The sequence below is a fragment of the Mustelus asterias genome, chromosome 15 (genome assembly GCF_964213995.1).
Source record: "Mustelus asterias chromosome 15, sMusAst1.hap1.1, whole genome shotgun sequence".
NCBI classification, from domain to species: Eukaryota; Metazoa; Chordata; class Chondrichthyes; order Carcharhiniformes; family Triakidae; genus Mustelus; species Mustelus asterias.
Genome location: NC_135815.1, coordinates 86,273,574 through 86,288,314, shown reverse-complemented (window position 1 = coordinate 86,288,314; position 14,741 = coordinate 86,273,574). Strand labels below are relative to the sequence as shown.

Below are 14,741 nucleotides of genomic sequence, written 5' to 3'. Positions count from 1 at the left end.
CCCTCCGCATAGTTACAATTGGCAGACATCCAAATAGTCTGAAAAAGGCATCTATGGATCGAAGATCACAGGAGCATCTGATACACACTAAATACCACACCTAGCTAAATCAAATTGAAAACATTGATGAAATGTCACGAGTTTGGAATATAAATTGCAGCAAGTTGAAGAGGTTAAAAAGGGACCATCCTTCACACCCCCAGGTTAAAGCCACACTGATGTATCAGCTGTCCATTGCTGATAAAGCTAATTACTCAGTTAGAATCTTGGAAACAGCACCACAGAAACATGTTGAAGTTCATACTCCACACAAGCCTCCGCCCATTCTAATTAACTCTTCCCCCCCCCCCCCCCCCCCCCATGGCCCTTTCCCCCCACGTATACATTAAGCTTTCATAGATCTTAGAATCCCTGCAGTGCAGAAGGAGGCCATTCGGCCCATCGAGTCTGCACTGACCACAATTCCACCCCTATTCCTGTAACCCCACCATATTTACCCTCTAATCCCGACACTAGGATCAATTTAGCATGACCAGTCAACCTAACCCACACATCTTTGGACTGTGGGAGGAAACAGGAGCACCTGGAGGAAACCCTTGCAGACACAGGGAGAATGTGTAAACGCCTCACAGACAGTCACCAAAGCCGGGAATCGAACCCGGGTCCCTGGAGCTGAGACAGCAATGCTAACCGCTGTGCCACCCTTTAAATGCTATCTGTTTCAACCACCTCATTTTGATAACTGTGCTTCGCAAGGACCCTCCGTATATTCACCGAGTCCAAGTAAGGAGCCGTCTACAGATATCCCAGCTGCTGTACTGCAAACTGCACAGAGTTGTAAAGTGAAGATACTCTGAACCTCAGCCACAGAGACAGAGAGAGAGAAATGGGTGTTTTAATTTCTTCCTTCCTCTCCTTGCTCCCAGGGGAGCGAGGGCAAAAAGGAAGAAGGGGAAGGGTCATGAGAATGCCTGTACTCTCACTAAAGAATTTGGGCCGTGAATGGTTAGTTGCACTTTTTAAAAAAATTGTGGCCACTCAGACACATATGACATAACTGAAATATGGAAAGCCCCTATACTGCTTCAACACTGCTTCAACTCCAAAGTCCTTTTGGGAGAAGGGGGTGTGGGGTGGAGGAGACAAGGTTGACACTATTGGCCCACCCTACAAGGCAGCCTTTCAATCTTTTAACTTGCAGGAGTTTAGCAGCACAGGAACACGTCATTCAGCTCAGTATCACAGAAATCATAGAATCCCTACAATGCAGAAGGAGACCATCCAGCCCATCGAGTTTGCACCGACAACAATCCCACCCTGGTTCTATCCCCATAACCCCTATATTTACCCACCTAATCCCCCTGACACTGAGGGGCAATTTATCATAGCCAATCAACCTAACCTGCACATCTCTGGACTGAGGGGAAACAGGAGCACCCGGAGGAAACCCACGCAGACATGGGGAGAATGTGCAAACTCCACACAGACAGTGACCCGAGGCCGGAACTAAATCCGGGTCCCTGGCGCTGTGAGGCAGCAGTGCTAACCATTTTGCTACCGTGCCGCCCACATCATTCACACACAATTCAGCCCATTAGATCTGTATCACAATTATACTAAACACAAACCCCTCTCATCCTAACCCTGTCAGCATGTCATCCCATCCCTTTATGCATTTTTCTAGCTTCTCCTTGAATGTACCCAAGCTATTCCATCTCAACCGCTCCAATGTGGTATCAGTTCCCCATTCTAACCACTGAAGGAAACAAGTTTCTCCTGAACTGCTGATTGGATTTATTAGTAACGATTTTGTATCTACATTGGAGTCAGGCCCTTCAGGAGTGAACTTAGGAAACACTTAACACAAAAGATGGTAGACACTTTGGAACTCTATTCCACACACACCATTTTATGCAAGACTGGAATGTTAATTTTAAATCAGAGATTGATAGATATGTTCTAAAAGTATGAAGGGATGGGGACAAAAGTGGGTATTTGCGCTGGAATTCTGGCGCCATAGGAATTGGAGCGGACGAGGGGCAGGGCAATGGGAAGATCTGTCAAGCGAGGCCATAAAATCCTGCCCGTGGAATTAAATCGCAGATCAGCTATGATCGAGGGATGAGGGGGGGGGGGGGGGGGGGGGGGTGGTTTGGTTAGGGGGGGGTGGTGTGGTTTGGTTGGGGGGGGTGTGGTTTGGTTGGGGGGGGTGGTTTGGTTGGGGGGGGGGGTGTGGTTTGGTTAGGGGCGGAACTGGCTCTTACAGAGAGGTGACACAGACTTGATGGGCCAAATGGCCCTCTGTGCTGCAAGCATTCTGCAATTATATTCCAGTTATGGGCCCTCATTATGGATTTCCTAGAAGTGGAAGTTTCATCACACCCACCTTATTGAGCCCCCTCTTAAAGTCTTCCAGCAGATCACCATTAGAGGAAAAAATTAATAAACCACTGACCACATTGAAAGCAATCCTCCCTTTTAAAGACTAGGATCAACACCCCAGCCACTGAGGCACAATCAAATAGATGGCCTCTCACACATCAAGACTCAGCAAGGTTCAGACATGGTAAAGGAGGCAATGAAAGGTCATGAAGGGAAGCTGCACTACAGTTACACTGTGCTACTCGATTAGAATGACTCTGAAAATATGGAAATATAGGCCGAGAAATTCTGGGTGTTAAATCTAGGCTCCTGCACATCCCATTTCCTTCACTCTGTTGTCAGCACAAGTCCTAAGCTCTGGAATTCCCTCGCCAAACCTCTCCTCCTTAATAATGTGCTTTAAAATGCATCTCTATCATTGGCTCTGTGTCAAATTTTGTCCAACAACACTCCTGTGAAGTAACTTGGCCTGTTTTACTGTGCAAGCTATTGTTATTGAAAGGGGAGAAACGACCTTCAGCCTATCAATCATATAGTGCTGCTTCAGGCGCCATGCTTCTCTACAGAAGATCATAGTTAGTAGTGATGTCTCACAGACCAGTTAAATTAATAAATCCAGCCCACCCACAAGTCCCAATCTTTTTTGAACTCAGGCAACGGTTAAAGAAAATGACATTTTGTTACATTTACAATACATACAACATCTCTACTTTCTCAGGCGAGAAAGGAAATTTGGCATGTCAACTACAACTCTCACCAACTTTTACAGATGCACCATAGAAAGCATTCTTTCTGGTTGTATCACAGTTTGGTGTGGCTCCTGCTCTGCCCAAGACCGCAAGAAACTACAAAAGGCCGTGAATGTAGCCCAAGCCATCACGCAAACCAGCCTCCCATCCATTGACTCTGTCTACACTTCCCGCTACCTCGGCAAAGCAGCCAGCATAATTGACGAGTCCATTCACCCCAGACATACCCTTCCCCCTTCTTCTGTCGGGAAAAAGATACAAAAGTCTGAGGTCAACAAACTCAGGCACAGCTTCTTCCCTACTGCCATCAGACTTTTGAGTGGGCCTACTTCGTAGATCTTTCTCTCCTCGCATTAAGTTGATCTTTCTCTACACCCTAGCTATGACTGTAACACTACATTCTGCACTCTCTCATTTCCTTCTCTATGAATGGCATGCTTTGTCTGTATAACACGCAAGAAACAATATTGGTCACTGTATACTAATGCATGTGGCAATAATAAATCAAATTTTGCCAAGTTACTTTTTTAATAAGTTTGGGGATGAGAGATTTGGAGGAGAATGGTTACCACACTCCTATGAAATTTCCATCTATCTAGTCTTTCATCAAACTAAAGGGGGGTATAGCAATTTGTTCCAGTTTGTACAGCTGCCTTCACAAGGTGCAGTTAACATTAGAGAAATCTTGCCTCAGAAGGTGGTTGCTTCAAGCCCCACAATCTTGGCCAACAGTCGCGGGTGTTCTGTGCTTTTGATGTGACATTAAATGAAGTGTCGCTACTCAAGAGGATTAATAGAGTTAATTGACCATTTGTCCAACGTTTGAGACACATCAAGATAAAAACAAAATACTACGGATGCTGGAATCTGAAACTAAAGCAGAAAATGCCACAAAATCTCAGCAGGTCTGACAGCATCCGTGGAGAGGGAATAGAGCCAACGTTTCGAATCTGGATGACCCTTTGTCAGAGCTCTATTCTCTCTCTCCATAGATGCTGTCAGACCTGCCAAGATTTTAAGGCATTTTCTGTTTTTATTTGAAAGACTGCACAAAATGGCAGTCACATTTGTCAACACAACAATACGTGCAACAAAATAATTGCCCATGAAGCTGAGATACGATAAAGGTGGAATTTTCTGTTATGGGAACTTGCTGTGCACAATTTGGCTGTTGCATAGAGCCAAGCAAGTCTGTCAGGTGTTTTGGAATGTCACATTAAAAGAATGATGGTCTCTACAATTAGAAGTCTCCACCGCCCCAATACGTATAAAATCCAATTTGCTTTCAGACAGTTTGCATCTGAACTGTCAACTTTAGAACTCCATGAAGATGTCCAGAGTTCTTGGATTAGGCAGCACGGTGGCACAGTGGTTAGCACTGCTGACTCACAGCACCAGGGACCTGGGTTCAATTCCAGTCTCGGGTCACTGTCTGTGTGGAGTTTGCACGTTCTCCCCAGTTTCCTCCAGGTGCTCCAGTTTTCTCCCACACTCCAAAGATGTGCAGGTTAGGTTGATTGGCCATGCCAAATTGACCCTAGTGTCAACGGGATTAACAGGGTAAATATGTGTGAGGTTACAGGAATAGGGGCTGGGTGGAGTTGTATCCAGTGCAGACTCGATGGCCTCCTTCTGCACTGTAGGGATTCTATGATTCACAGCTAACAGTCTCCATATTCAACCAAAGACACACACCCATCGTTTTGCAGGTCTCATTCCAACACCTATCGACGTTCTTCTACAATCATCCCCAGTTTAACAAGTCTCCTAATTTTATCATCAAAATGCAGGAAAAAAAAAAGTAGCTGCCCAGGTATAGAAAATCGATTAAAAGCTAGTGCCCAGGTGCAGAAAGTAATCAAAACGGTGGATGGACGGAAATCTCAAGGAAATGAGAAGTGGGAAGAGGTTATCCTTCAGTTGTATAGAACCTTGGTCAGACCCCCATCTGTTGTACTGCATACAGCTTTGGGCATCACATCTGGAAGGACATAGATTCTGGAAGGGGTGCAGCACCAGTTCATCAGAATCAAACACAGGCTTAATGTTCAGTTCTACATCCTTGAGTGAAGATGATGGAGGGTTGATCTAATAGAGATAAAGAAAGGATTCGGTAGCACCTTCCCATTCTGATGAAAGGTCATTGATCTAATCGTTAAGTATGTTCATCACTCCATGTTCACTAATCTCATTCTAGATTATAGATAGACTCCAGGTGGTTACTCTTGATCCAGGTAAAACTAAATCGGTCTGTAATTTCCTGACTCGATTATCCACTTTTCTTAATAAGTCTACCCCTCAAGCTTTTTGGCACAGCTCCCGTTTCCGTGAAGTTTTTTTTTTGGGTAAAATAATTCTTCTTTCTTGCCCCCAGCCTTGGAGATGCAAACCATCTGAGTTTAGCAACTTTCAATCCTTATATAGCTTACCCTTCACTTTATTACACATCTTCTTCAGGTGTCCCTAAGATTTCACTCCCCACATTTCCTCTGATATTCCCACAGCCTCACTTCACATTGCTCAAAAGCTGAATGAAACATCGGTTACACATTATCCTCATCACACACCCTACATACCCCTCTTTAAAAATCATTTTGTTCTATTCTTGGAACAATTATTTTACGTCTTTATTCACAATCACTGATTATAGAATCCGCAGTGTGGAGACAGGCTGCCCAAATTTCATACTCCAGACAATCTTCCTCCCACGTTACCTCATCTCACAATACTGACATCCTATTCCTTTCTCCTTCACACACACAGCTTCCTGTTAAATGTCATCTACCCTACCCGTCTCGAGCACTCCCAAATGGTTTTTTTTTTTAAAAACGTACTCACTGAGGACAGGATACATTTAACCTTTAACTTATCTATTTAAATATTTCCCCCACTACTAAACCAATGGTAAAATCGATCATCGTTCCCAGCCAATTAATCAGAGATGGGGCCCCTTCCACCCACTGAAATTGGCATTTATGACATGGAATTGTCTCCGACATATTACCTGTCCTGAAGGGGATATTAAAACACAAAAGGACGTCAAAAGCTAAAACAAAAAAAGCCCAGTAGCTGTGCAGTAAAAGAACAATGTCTACCCTATTAAAAATGCACATAGATGCTCCTATAATTAGTGAAGTTAAGCTCACATTTGGTTTAATCTTATCAGAAAGGCCTTGCCCATCATTCCTGCTGCCCAGAGTGGCATCTCCTGACATCTTGTCCAATTCCAAATACTGACTGATGCTGACAGGAATGTGGGAATACAAGATCCAGGGTGATAAAGCACTAGTATTTGCAGCAGTTAGTTTTCCCAATACATTGCGCTTTTAAAAAAATGTTTACTGACAACTTTAACTTAAAAAGTCATGGGGGAGGGGAGAGACGGTCAGGAGAGGAGGCGGCGGCAAAGTAGGGATAATGGGTACTTATTGGGATTTTCACAGTAACTTCATTGCAGTATTAATATAAGCCTACTTGTGACACTAATAAATGAACTTACTCCAGTTGGCTTGGATAAAAGCACTGTGTTGCAGATGCTGAAATCTGAAACAAAAACAAAATGCTGGAAAATCTCAGTAGATCTGAGGAGAGCAAATAGAGCCAACGTTTGCGAGTCTGGGTAAGCCTATAAAGGGTCATCCAGACTCAAAACGTTGGCTCTATTCTCTCTCTCCACAGATACTCTCAGATCTTGAGATTTTCCAGCATTTTCTCCAATTGACTTGGATGTGGTTGTTATTCTCATCCCTCTCTCCCCCACCCCCTCCAATCTGTACTCAGGACTGGAGGGTTCAGCTTTTGATTTATAAATAACTTGGGATGAAAGGAGAGAGAGAGAGAGAGAGAGGGGGTCATAAATACAATACAGGTTTGATAGCATCTACTCCTCCTCGCTAACGTAACTTTGCAACTTCCAAACGTTTGGCAATTGTCTAACAGACCTCGCCCTCTCATTCACGTCTCCTTGCTCGACAATACACTCCCAATATGGTCACAGATCCTAAGTAATTCTATCCAGACAAGTCTGCCCAAGCCACTGACTGAACTGTGTATGGTGAGGAACATCTCTTAGAGTTTCTGTTCACTGACCTGACAGGGGAGGGGAGGGGGATAATTAACTATATAATTCTGACAAAAAAAAAATCCATGTTCTGAAGGGGATATTAAAACACAAAAGGACGTCAAAAGCCAAAACAAAAAAAAACCCAGTAGCTGTGCAGTAAAAGAACAATGTCTACCCTATTAAAAATGCACATAGATGCTCCTATAATTAGTAAAGTTAAGCTCACATTTGGTTTAATCTTATCAGAAAGGCCTTGCCCATCATTCCTGCTGCCCAGAGTGGCGTCTCCTGACATCTTGTCCAATTCCAAATCCTGACTGATGCTGACAGGAATGTGGAAATACAAAATCCAGGGTGATAAAACACTAACATTTGCAGCAGTTAGTTTTCCCAATACATTGCGCTTTAAAAAAATGTTTACCGACAACTTTAACTTAAAAATTCATGGGGGAGGAGGGGGAGAGTTGGTCAGGAGAGGAGGCGGCGGGAAGAGGAGAGAGAGGGGGTAGGTGGGTGACCCTTCTCGTGCCCCGAGTTAGTCCACGGGGGGAGGGGGGCACTAGATTTGAGACTTTTGATCAGTGTCTGTAGAAGGATCTAGAAGACCCAGTCTGGGGTGGGCACCCCCTTCCCCAGAGTGAGCCCCAGGATAGTTACCCCCTCCTGAGCCCCCCTCACACTCACCCTGCCACCCCCCCCTCACTCAGCCCAACTCCTCACCCCCTCACACTCACCCCGCCATCTCCCTCACTCACCCTGCGGTCCGCAGCCGCTGTGTGCTGCCTCTCCTGGTCGCTCGCCTCCCCGCTCGGGCTTTGCGTTGGGCTGGGCGGCTCCGCTTCCTGAGCCGACACTCCGGCTCCCATCTCCGGGCTCTGCTGCGGGAATCACTGGCGGGTAACGAGGGGGGGAGAAGTGGCTCCAAACACCGGCACCTTCCGCTAATCAGCCCGCAATCCCGCTCCCCCTCACCATCAGACCCTCCCTCAGCCTGTACCCCTGCTCAGCGACCCTCCCTCAGCAACCCTCCCTACCGTGGGACAGGTTGCACCCTACCTACCTCTCCCCTATCGTGGGGGTCAGGCTGGACTGTGTCTCTCTCCCCTGGGAGACTGGACTGTGTCCCTCTCCCCTGGGTATCAGGTTGCACTGTATCCCTGTTTCCTTCTCCCCTGGGGGGAATCAGGCTAGACTGTGTCCCTCTCCCCTAGGGGTCAGGTGAGACTCTGTGTTCCTCTCCCCTGGAAGGGGTGGGTGGGGTCAGGCTGGACTTTGTGTCCCAATCTCCCTCTCCCCTGGGGTCAGGCTGGACTCTGGTTCCCTCCTTCCTTCCTTCCTTCCTGAGTCAGGTTGTCCTGGGTGCTTCCTCTCCCTCTCTCTCACTCTCACTCTGTACAGTCTGCTTCTCTCCCCCTCTCCAGTCCACACTCACAAGCTGCAGCTCACTCTGTCTACACAGCTATCCTCAATCTCCAACCCTCTCCTCCCTGACCCAAACCCTATTGCCAGCCAATGAGAAGCGATTCAGGGAGGGACCAACTCAGCAAATTGAAACGACAGCCAACCCCGAGCTTCCCTGGAATATATCCCATTGACTGGGGGGGGGAGAGAGAAGATCCAGTGATTTATCCCAGTTACTGACTGCCACCAGCATTCACACTAACCTCGTCTGCAGAAGGACTGTGGGTTAACCCTCACTGCTCCTGGCATCCTCACCCAGAAAGCTCTTCCCTTCTACAAGTTTAGTGACTGTTTCTGACACACACAGAGCTACACAAGGTGAAGAGACACTCTTGGGAAAGAAAAATGTCTAGCCAATGATCAAGACTTTCTATGGACTCCACAGAAGAACTGTTTAAAAAAGGGAAATGCATTTATATAGCGCCTTTCAAGACCAGAGGACACCATTCCCTCAGTAATTCTCAGGTTATTTTTTGGTAATCTGAATTGGTTTATTTCCCAATTTATTTAGCCCGAAGGACCACCAGAATAAGTATTTTCTGAAGCATACTCACTGTTGCAGTTTAAAGTTTATTTGTTAGTGTCACAGGTAGGCTTACACCACAATGACGTTGCTGTGAAAATCCCATCGCCACACTCCAGCGCCTGTTTGGGTACACTGAGGGAGAATTTAGCACGGCCAATGCACCTAACCAGCACGTCTTTTGGATTGTGGGAGGAAACCGGAGCACCCGGAGGAAACTCACGCAGACATGGGGAGAATGTGCAGGCTCCGCACAGAGCCGGGAATTGAACCTGGGTCCCTGGTGCTGTGATGCAGCAGTGGTTGAACAGCCACTGCTAATATGCACACTGTGAGATCCCACAAACAATATTGTGGTTAGGACCAGATTATCTGCTTTCGTAATCTTGGTTGAGGGCTAAATGTTGAAGACTAGCGAGGACTACCCTGCCCTCCTTTAAAATAATGACATGGGATTCTTCATGCCACTCTACAGAGCAGACCCTCATCTGAAAGACAGTAACTCTCAGGTTAAACGTGAAAGACTGCAACGCTGACACTGCAGCACTCCCTCAGTAACCCTCAGGTTAAACGTGAAAGACAGCAACGCTGACACTGCAGCACTCCCTCAGTAACTCTCAGGTTAAACGTGAAAGACAGCAACGCTGACACTGCAGCACTCCCTCAGTAACTCTCAGGTTAAACGTGAAAGACAGCAACGCTGACACTGCAGCACTCCCTCAGTAACTTTCAGGTTAATCATAGCAATCTGAATTGTTTATTTCTCAATTTATTTAACCTGAAGGACAAAAATACAGATTAAACTTTCAGCATGGGGAAGCAGTGGCATTATGGTCTGGTCACTGGACCTGAGGACACAGGTTCAGAACGCAGCAAGGCAGCTGGTGGAAGTTAAATTTAATTAGTAAAATCTGGAATGAAAAGCTAGTCTCAGCAATGGTGACCATGAAACTATCAGTTGCTGGAAAAAAAATAATCTGGTCCACTAAGGAAATCTACCTTACCCATAGCAATGTGGTTAATTAAAATCAAAAAGGAATGAAACCAGACTAACGGACCTCCCAGCATTGACCTTGGCACTGGAAACAACAACCTAGGTCTGATGACCCTGCAAGATCCTCGTTACTAATACCTGGGGGCTTTAGCCAAGATAGGGAGAGTTGTCTCCCAGACTTGTCAAGCATCAGCCTGACATAGTCATACTCATGGAGATGACGGCCCAGTGGTATTACCGCTAGACTATTAATCCAGAAACTCAGCTAATGTTCTGGGGACCCGGGTTCGAATCCTGCCACGGCAGATGGTGGAATTTGAATACATTAAAAAATATCTGAAATTAAAAATCTACTGATGACATGAAATCATTGTTGGAAAAACCTATCTGGTTCACCAATGTTCTTTAGGGAAGGAAATCTGTTGTCCTTAACTGGTCTGGCCTACATGTGACTCTAGAGTCACAGCAATATGGTTGACTCTCAACTGCCGTCTGAACAAGGGCAAGTAGGGATGGGCAATAAATGCTATCCAGCTAGTGACGCCCATGTCCCACAAATGAATAAAGAAAAAACTCAACTGATCATACCTTGCAGGCAATGTCCCAGGTAACACCATCACTATCCCTGGGTATGTCTTGTCCCACCGACAGGATAGACCCACTAAAGGCGGTGGGTGGCACGGTGGTTATACAGTTGAGAGGGAATTGCCCTGGGACCCCATGAAGTCTCATGGCATCAAGTCAAACAAATGCAGGGAAACTTTCTGCTGATTACCGCCCCTTCAGCTGATGAATCAGTACGCATTCGTGTTGAACACCAATTGGAAGAGGCACTGAGAGTGGCATGGGAGCAGAATGCAGTCTGGGTAGAGGACGTCAATGTCCATCCCAATATGACTCGATAACACCATTACACTCCAAGCTGGTCAAGTCCTAAAGGACAATAGCTGTTAGACTGCATCTTCAACAGCACACAGACAGTCACCCAAGGCCAGAATTGAACCCAAGTCCCTGGCGCTGTGAGACAGCAGTGCTAACTACTGTGCCACCCCAAATCCTGGAATTCCCTCCCTAACAGCATTGTGGGTCAACCCACAGCATATGGACTGCAGTGATTCAAGAAGACAGCTCACCACCACCTTCTCAATGGCAACTAGGGATGGGCAATAAATTCTGGCCAGGCAGCAATGCCCATGTCCCATGAATGAATAAAAAAAAGGTGGTTGGAGAAACAACAAGAGGGACACACCTTGTCCTCATCAATCTAGTCCATTGCTGAATCCTCCACTATCCATATTGTGGGGTTTACCATTGACCAGAGATGCACCAATAAGCCATATAAATACTGTGGCTACAAGAGCAAGTCAGAGGCTGGAAATTCTGTGGTGAGTAACTCACCTCCTGACTCCCCGAAGTCTCTCCACATCTACAATGCACAAGTCAGGAGTGTGTTGGAATACTCCCCACTTGCCTGGATGGGTGCAGCTGCAAGAAGCTCGGCACTATCCAAGATATTGCAGCTCACTGGATTGACACCCCATCCACCACTGTGAACTGTCATTCTTTCCACCACCGACGCACAGTAGCAGTAGTGTGTACCGTATACTAGATGCACTGCAGCAACTCACCAAGGTTCCTTTGACAGCACCTTTCAAACCCACAACTGTGACCATCTAGAAGAGCAAGGGTAGCAGATATTGTGGGAACACCACCACCTGCAAGTTCCCCTCCAAGCCACTCACCATCCTGGCTTGGAAATATATGGCCATTCCTTCACAGTCGCTGATCAAGAACCTGGAACTCCTTCCCCCACAGCACTGTGGGTGTATCTACACCACGTGAACTCCAATGGTTCAAGAAGGCAGCTCACTCCCACCTTCTCAAGGGCAATTAGGATGGGTAATAAAGACTGGTCTAGCCAGCAATGACGACAACTCATGAACGAGTCTGTAAATCCCCATCCTTTTACCAACTTCTTGCCATCTGCACTGCCCCGATGAAGTTTTCACAGGGTTGCTAACTGAAGAGATCATGACAGTTGATTCCATTCTGCCTTCTGAAAGAGGTCCCAGTGGAGTCTCTCTACTTGGGAATCCTCCCTTTGTCTATTGGGGATATAACATAGAGGGTGTATGCACTGGACAGCTCCATACAATAGACTGTTAAGTTAAATTAATGGACTGTATGCATGCTAGTAGTTTCTGTGTCCGTGATTCATGTCTGTGCAGCATGTATGAGGTTGCAGCCCCTCTTTTGTATTCTGAAGGGGCTGGTCCTCAGTTTCTGGCCTACAGCCCCGCACTCTTGACCTTTGACCACCCGAAGTGGGAGGAGAGCAGCCAGAGCAGAGAACTCCTGGTGGGATTGCTTCTGGATCTAATGGTGACCTCAACGGGTCTGAGCAGAAGGCGGTCGAGGGGATCCTTCAGCCTTAGTGCCTGTCCCTCTTCTGCGGCCACATTCACACTCCGATCTCCCCGGAGATGGAGCAAGCAGTGTCTGTGTCCGGTGGGGACTGCAGTGCATCATCACCGTCGGGAACACCGGCCGGAATTCTCCCAAAAAAGTTCTAAGTGTCGAATTCACGGGAAAACTGGAGTAATTCACATTGTTTTTTTTCAGTGGGAGTTCACACTAGAATCTCCCACACTCTGTGCAATGGAGAGGCAAGAAGCGTGAATATCATTAGATTTCAGGGGATGGGGCCTATTCACACTGGAGGCTGAAACCAGTGGCCCTCTGCGCATGTGCAGTGGCCCTGCACTGTTAGTCTCCCATTTGCTGGTCAGCAACTCCCCACAGTGCTGCCCCCCCCCCCCCCCCAACCCCACCACGGACCGATCACAGCCCCCCATCCATTCGCAGGCCAGCTCCAAACCCCCCTCCCCTCGTCCCAGCCCACCCCGATCTCCACCCCCCCCACCCCAATCAGACAGACTCCCCCGGCATAGGATGGGAGAATCGCGGCCACCATCTTAATTTGATGGCTAACTCACTTGAAAATGTTTAATTTTTATTATAGTGTGTTAGTGGGTGCCACTTTCAAAAGGGACACTTAGAATCCTCTTAATTGACAACCTTCTGGCTGGAATAAAAAGAGGTAGAAAACAGTTGAACGAACATTGGTTATTCAATGTTACAAAGGGAGCTAAAAGCTCCATCAAATGTATGGTATCATTAACAGTTATCTTTAATGCAAGCGACTAGGCCATTGCAGAGGGAAATGAACCCAAACATTTCCCTTTGGATATTGCTGATTAGGTGCTGCAGTGAGAAGATATTAAATAATACCCATGTTATGTCCTGTTCAGGAGCATATTTGGTTCATTAGATACAAGGGACCACCTTTGTAATAAGACCAGGCTAACATAATCTTCTTTTAGGTTAATTGAAAGTCTATTTTAATTTTGCCTAGCGTCGCTTAATATACCTTTCAGAATTCAGCCTTTGTCACTGTTAGAGAAACAGATAACATTCTGAAGGCTGGTTGTACAGTTTGTTTTGCAAACCTAGATGGGGAGCTAGGATATCCTAAAATTCCAGTTAATATTTATTTGAATGACCAGATTGATCCACATTCAACATTTGTTTTCCTCTAATTTGGCATTATAATCTAATTTTATCTCATTCTCTCTATGTTCAAATTAGTCATACATAAGAATGGTCCCAAAATAAAACCCTGAGCCATTAATTTAGTTAAATCTTGCTTGCCCAAGAGACATCCATTTACTCCTACCCTCCGCTTTCCATCTTCCAACCATTCCTTTTTTTATTCATTCGTAGGATATGGGCATCGCTGGCTGGCCAGGATTTATAGCCCATCCCTAATTACCTGAGTGTAGTTGAGAGTCAACCACATTGCTGTGGATCTGGAGTCACATGTAGGCCAGACCAGGTAAGGATGGCAGATTTCCTTCCCTAAAGAACATTTGTGAACCAGATGGGTTTTTCGAACAATCAACAGTGGTTTCATAGTCATAAGTAGATTCTTAATTCCAGATATTTTTATTGAATTCAGATTCCATCATCTGCCATGGTGGGATTCGAGCCTAGCTCCCCAGAACATTAGCTGAGTTTTTGGATTAATAGCCTTATAATAATACCACTAGGCCATCATCTCCCCCATCAACTCTAATCTTAAAAAGTCTCTCATGTGGCACTTTATCAAAAGCTTTATGACAATTCAAATCTCCCACACACACACTCTGTTCCCTTTATCTCTACATTGAGAAATTTCCTCACAAAATTAATTTTCCGAACATAGGACTTAGGAACAAGATTGGCTGTTTTTAACCCCTTGAGACTGCTCCACCATTGGATAAAATGATGTGTTGGTTGCCCTGATTAGCCCATGCTTTTCAGGAATGTTCTATGCTTCTTATTGATGGCATCAAGTTTTAAAGTTTAAAGTTTATTTATTGGTGTCACAAGTAGGCTTATATTAACACTGCAATGAAGTTACTGTGAAAATCCCCTAGTTGCCACACTCCAGTGCCTGTCCGGGTACACTGAGGGAGAATTTAGCATGACCAATGCACCTAACCAGCACATCTTTCGGACTGTGGGAGG

At 45.9% G+C, this 14,741-nt stretch overlaps 1 protein-coding gene across 7 annotated transcripts in view; it reads right to left on the bottom strand.

The window, feature by feature from the left end:
- akap12b (A kinase (PRKA) anchor protein 12b) overlaps window positions 1-8,186 on the bottom strand; it is an 85,189-nt gene extending 77,003 nt beyond the window's left edge. For all 7 annotated transcript variants that reach the window (XM_078230270.1, XM_078230273.1, XM_078230272.1 and 4 more), the window contains exon 1: window positions 7,950-8,186. In XM_078230270.1, coding sequence (XP_078086396.1) covers window positions 7,950-8,060 — 111 coding nt within the window. In that variant the 5' untranslated portion in view covers window positions 8,061-8,186. The remainder of the gene's footprint in view (window positions 1-7,949) is intronic.
- Between the last annotated feature and the right edge of the window lie 6,555 nt (window positions 8,187-14,741).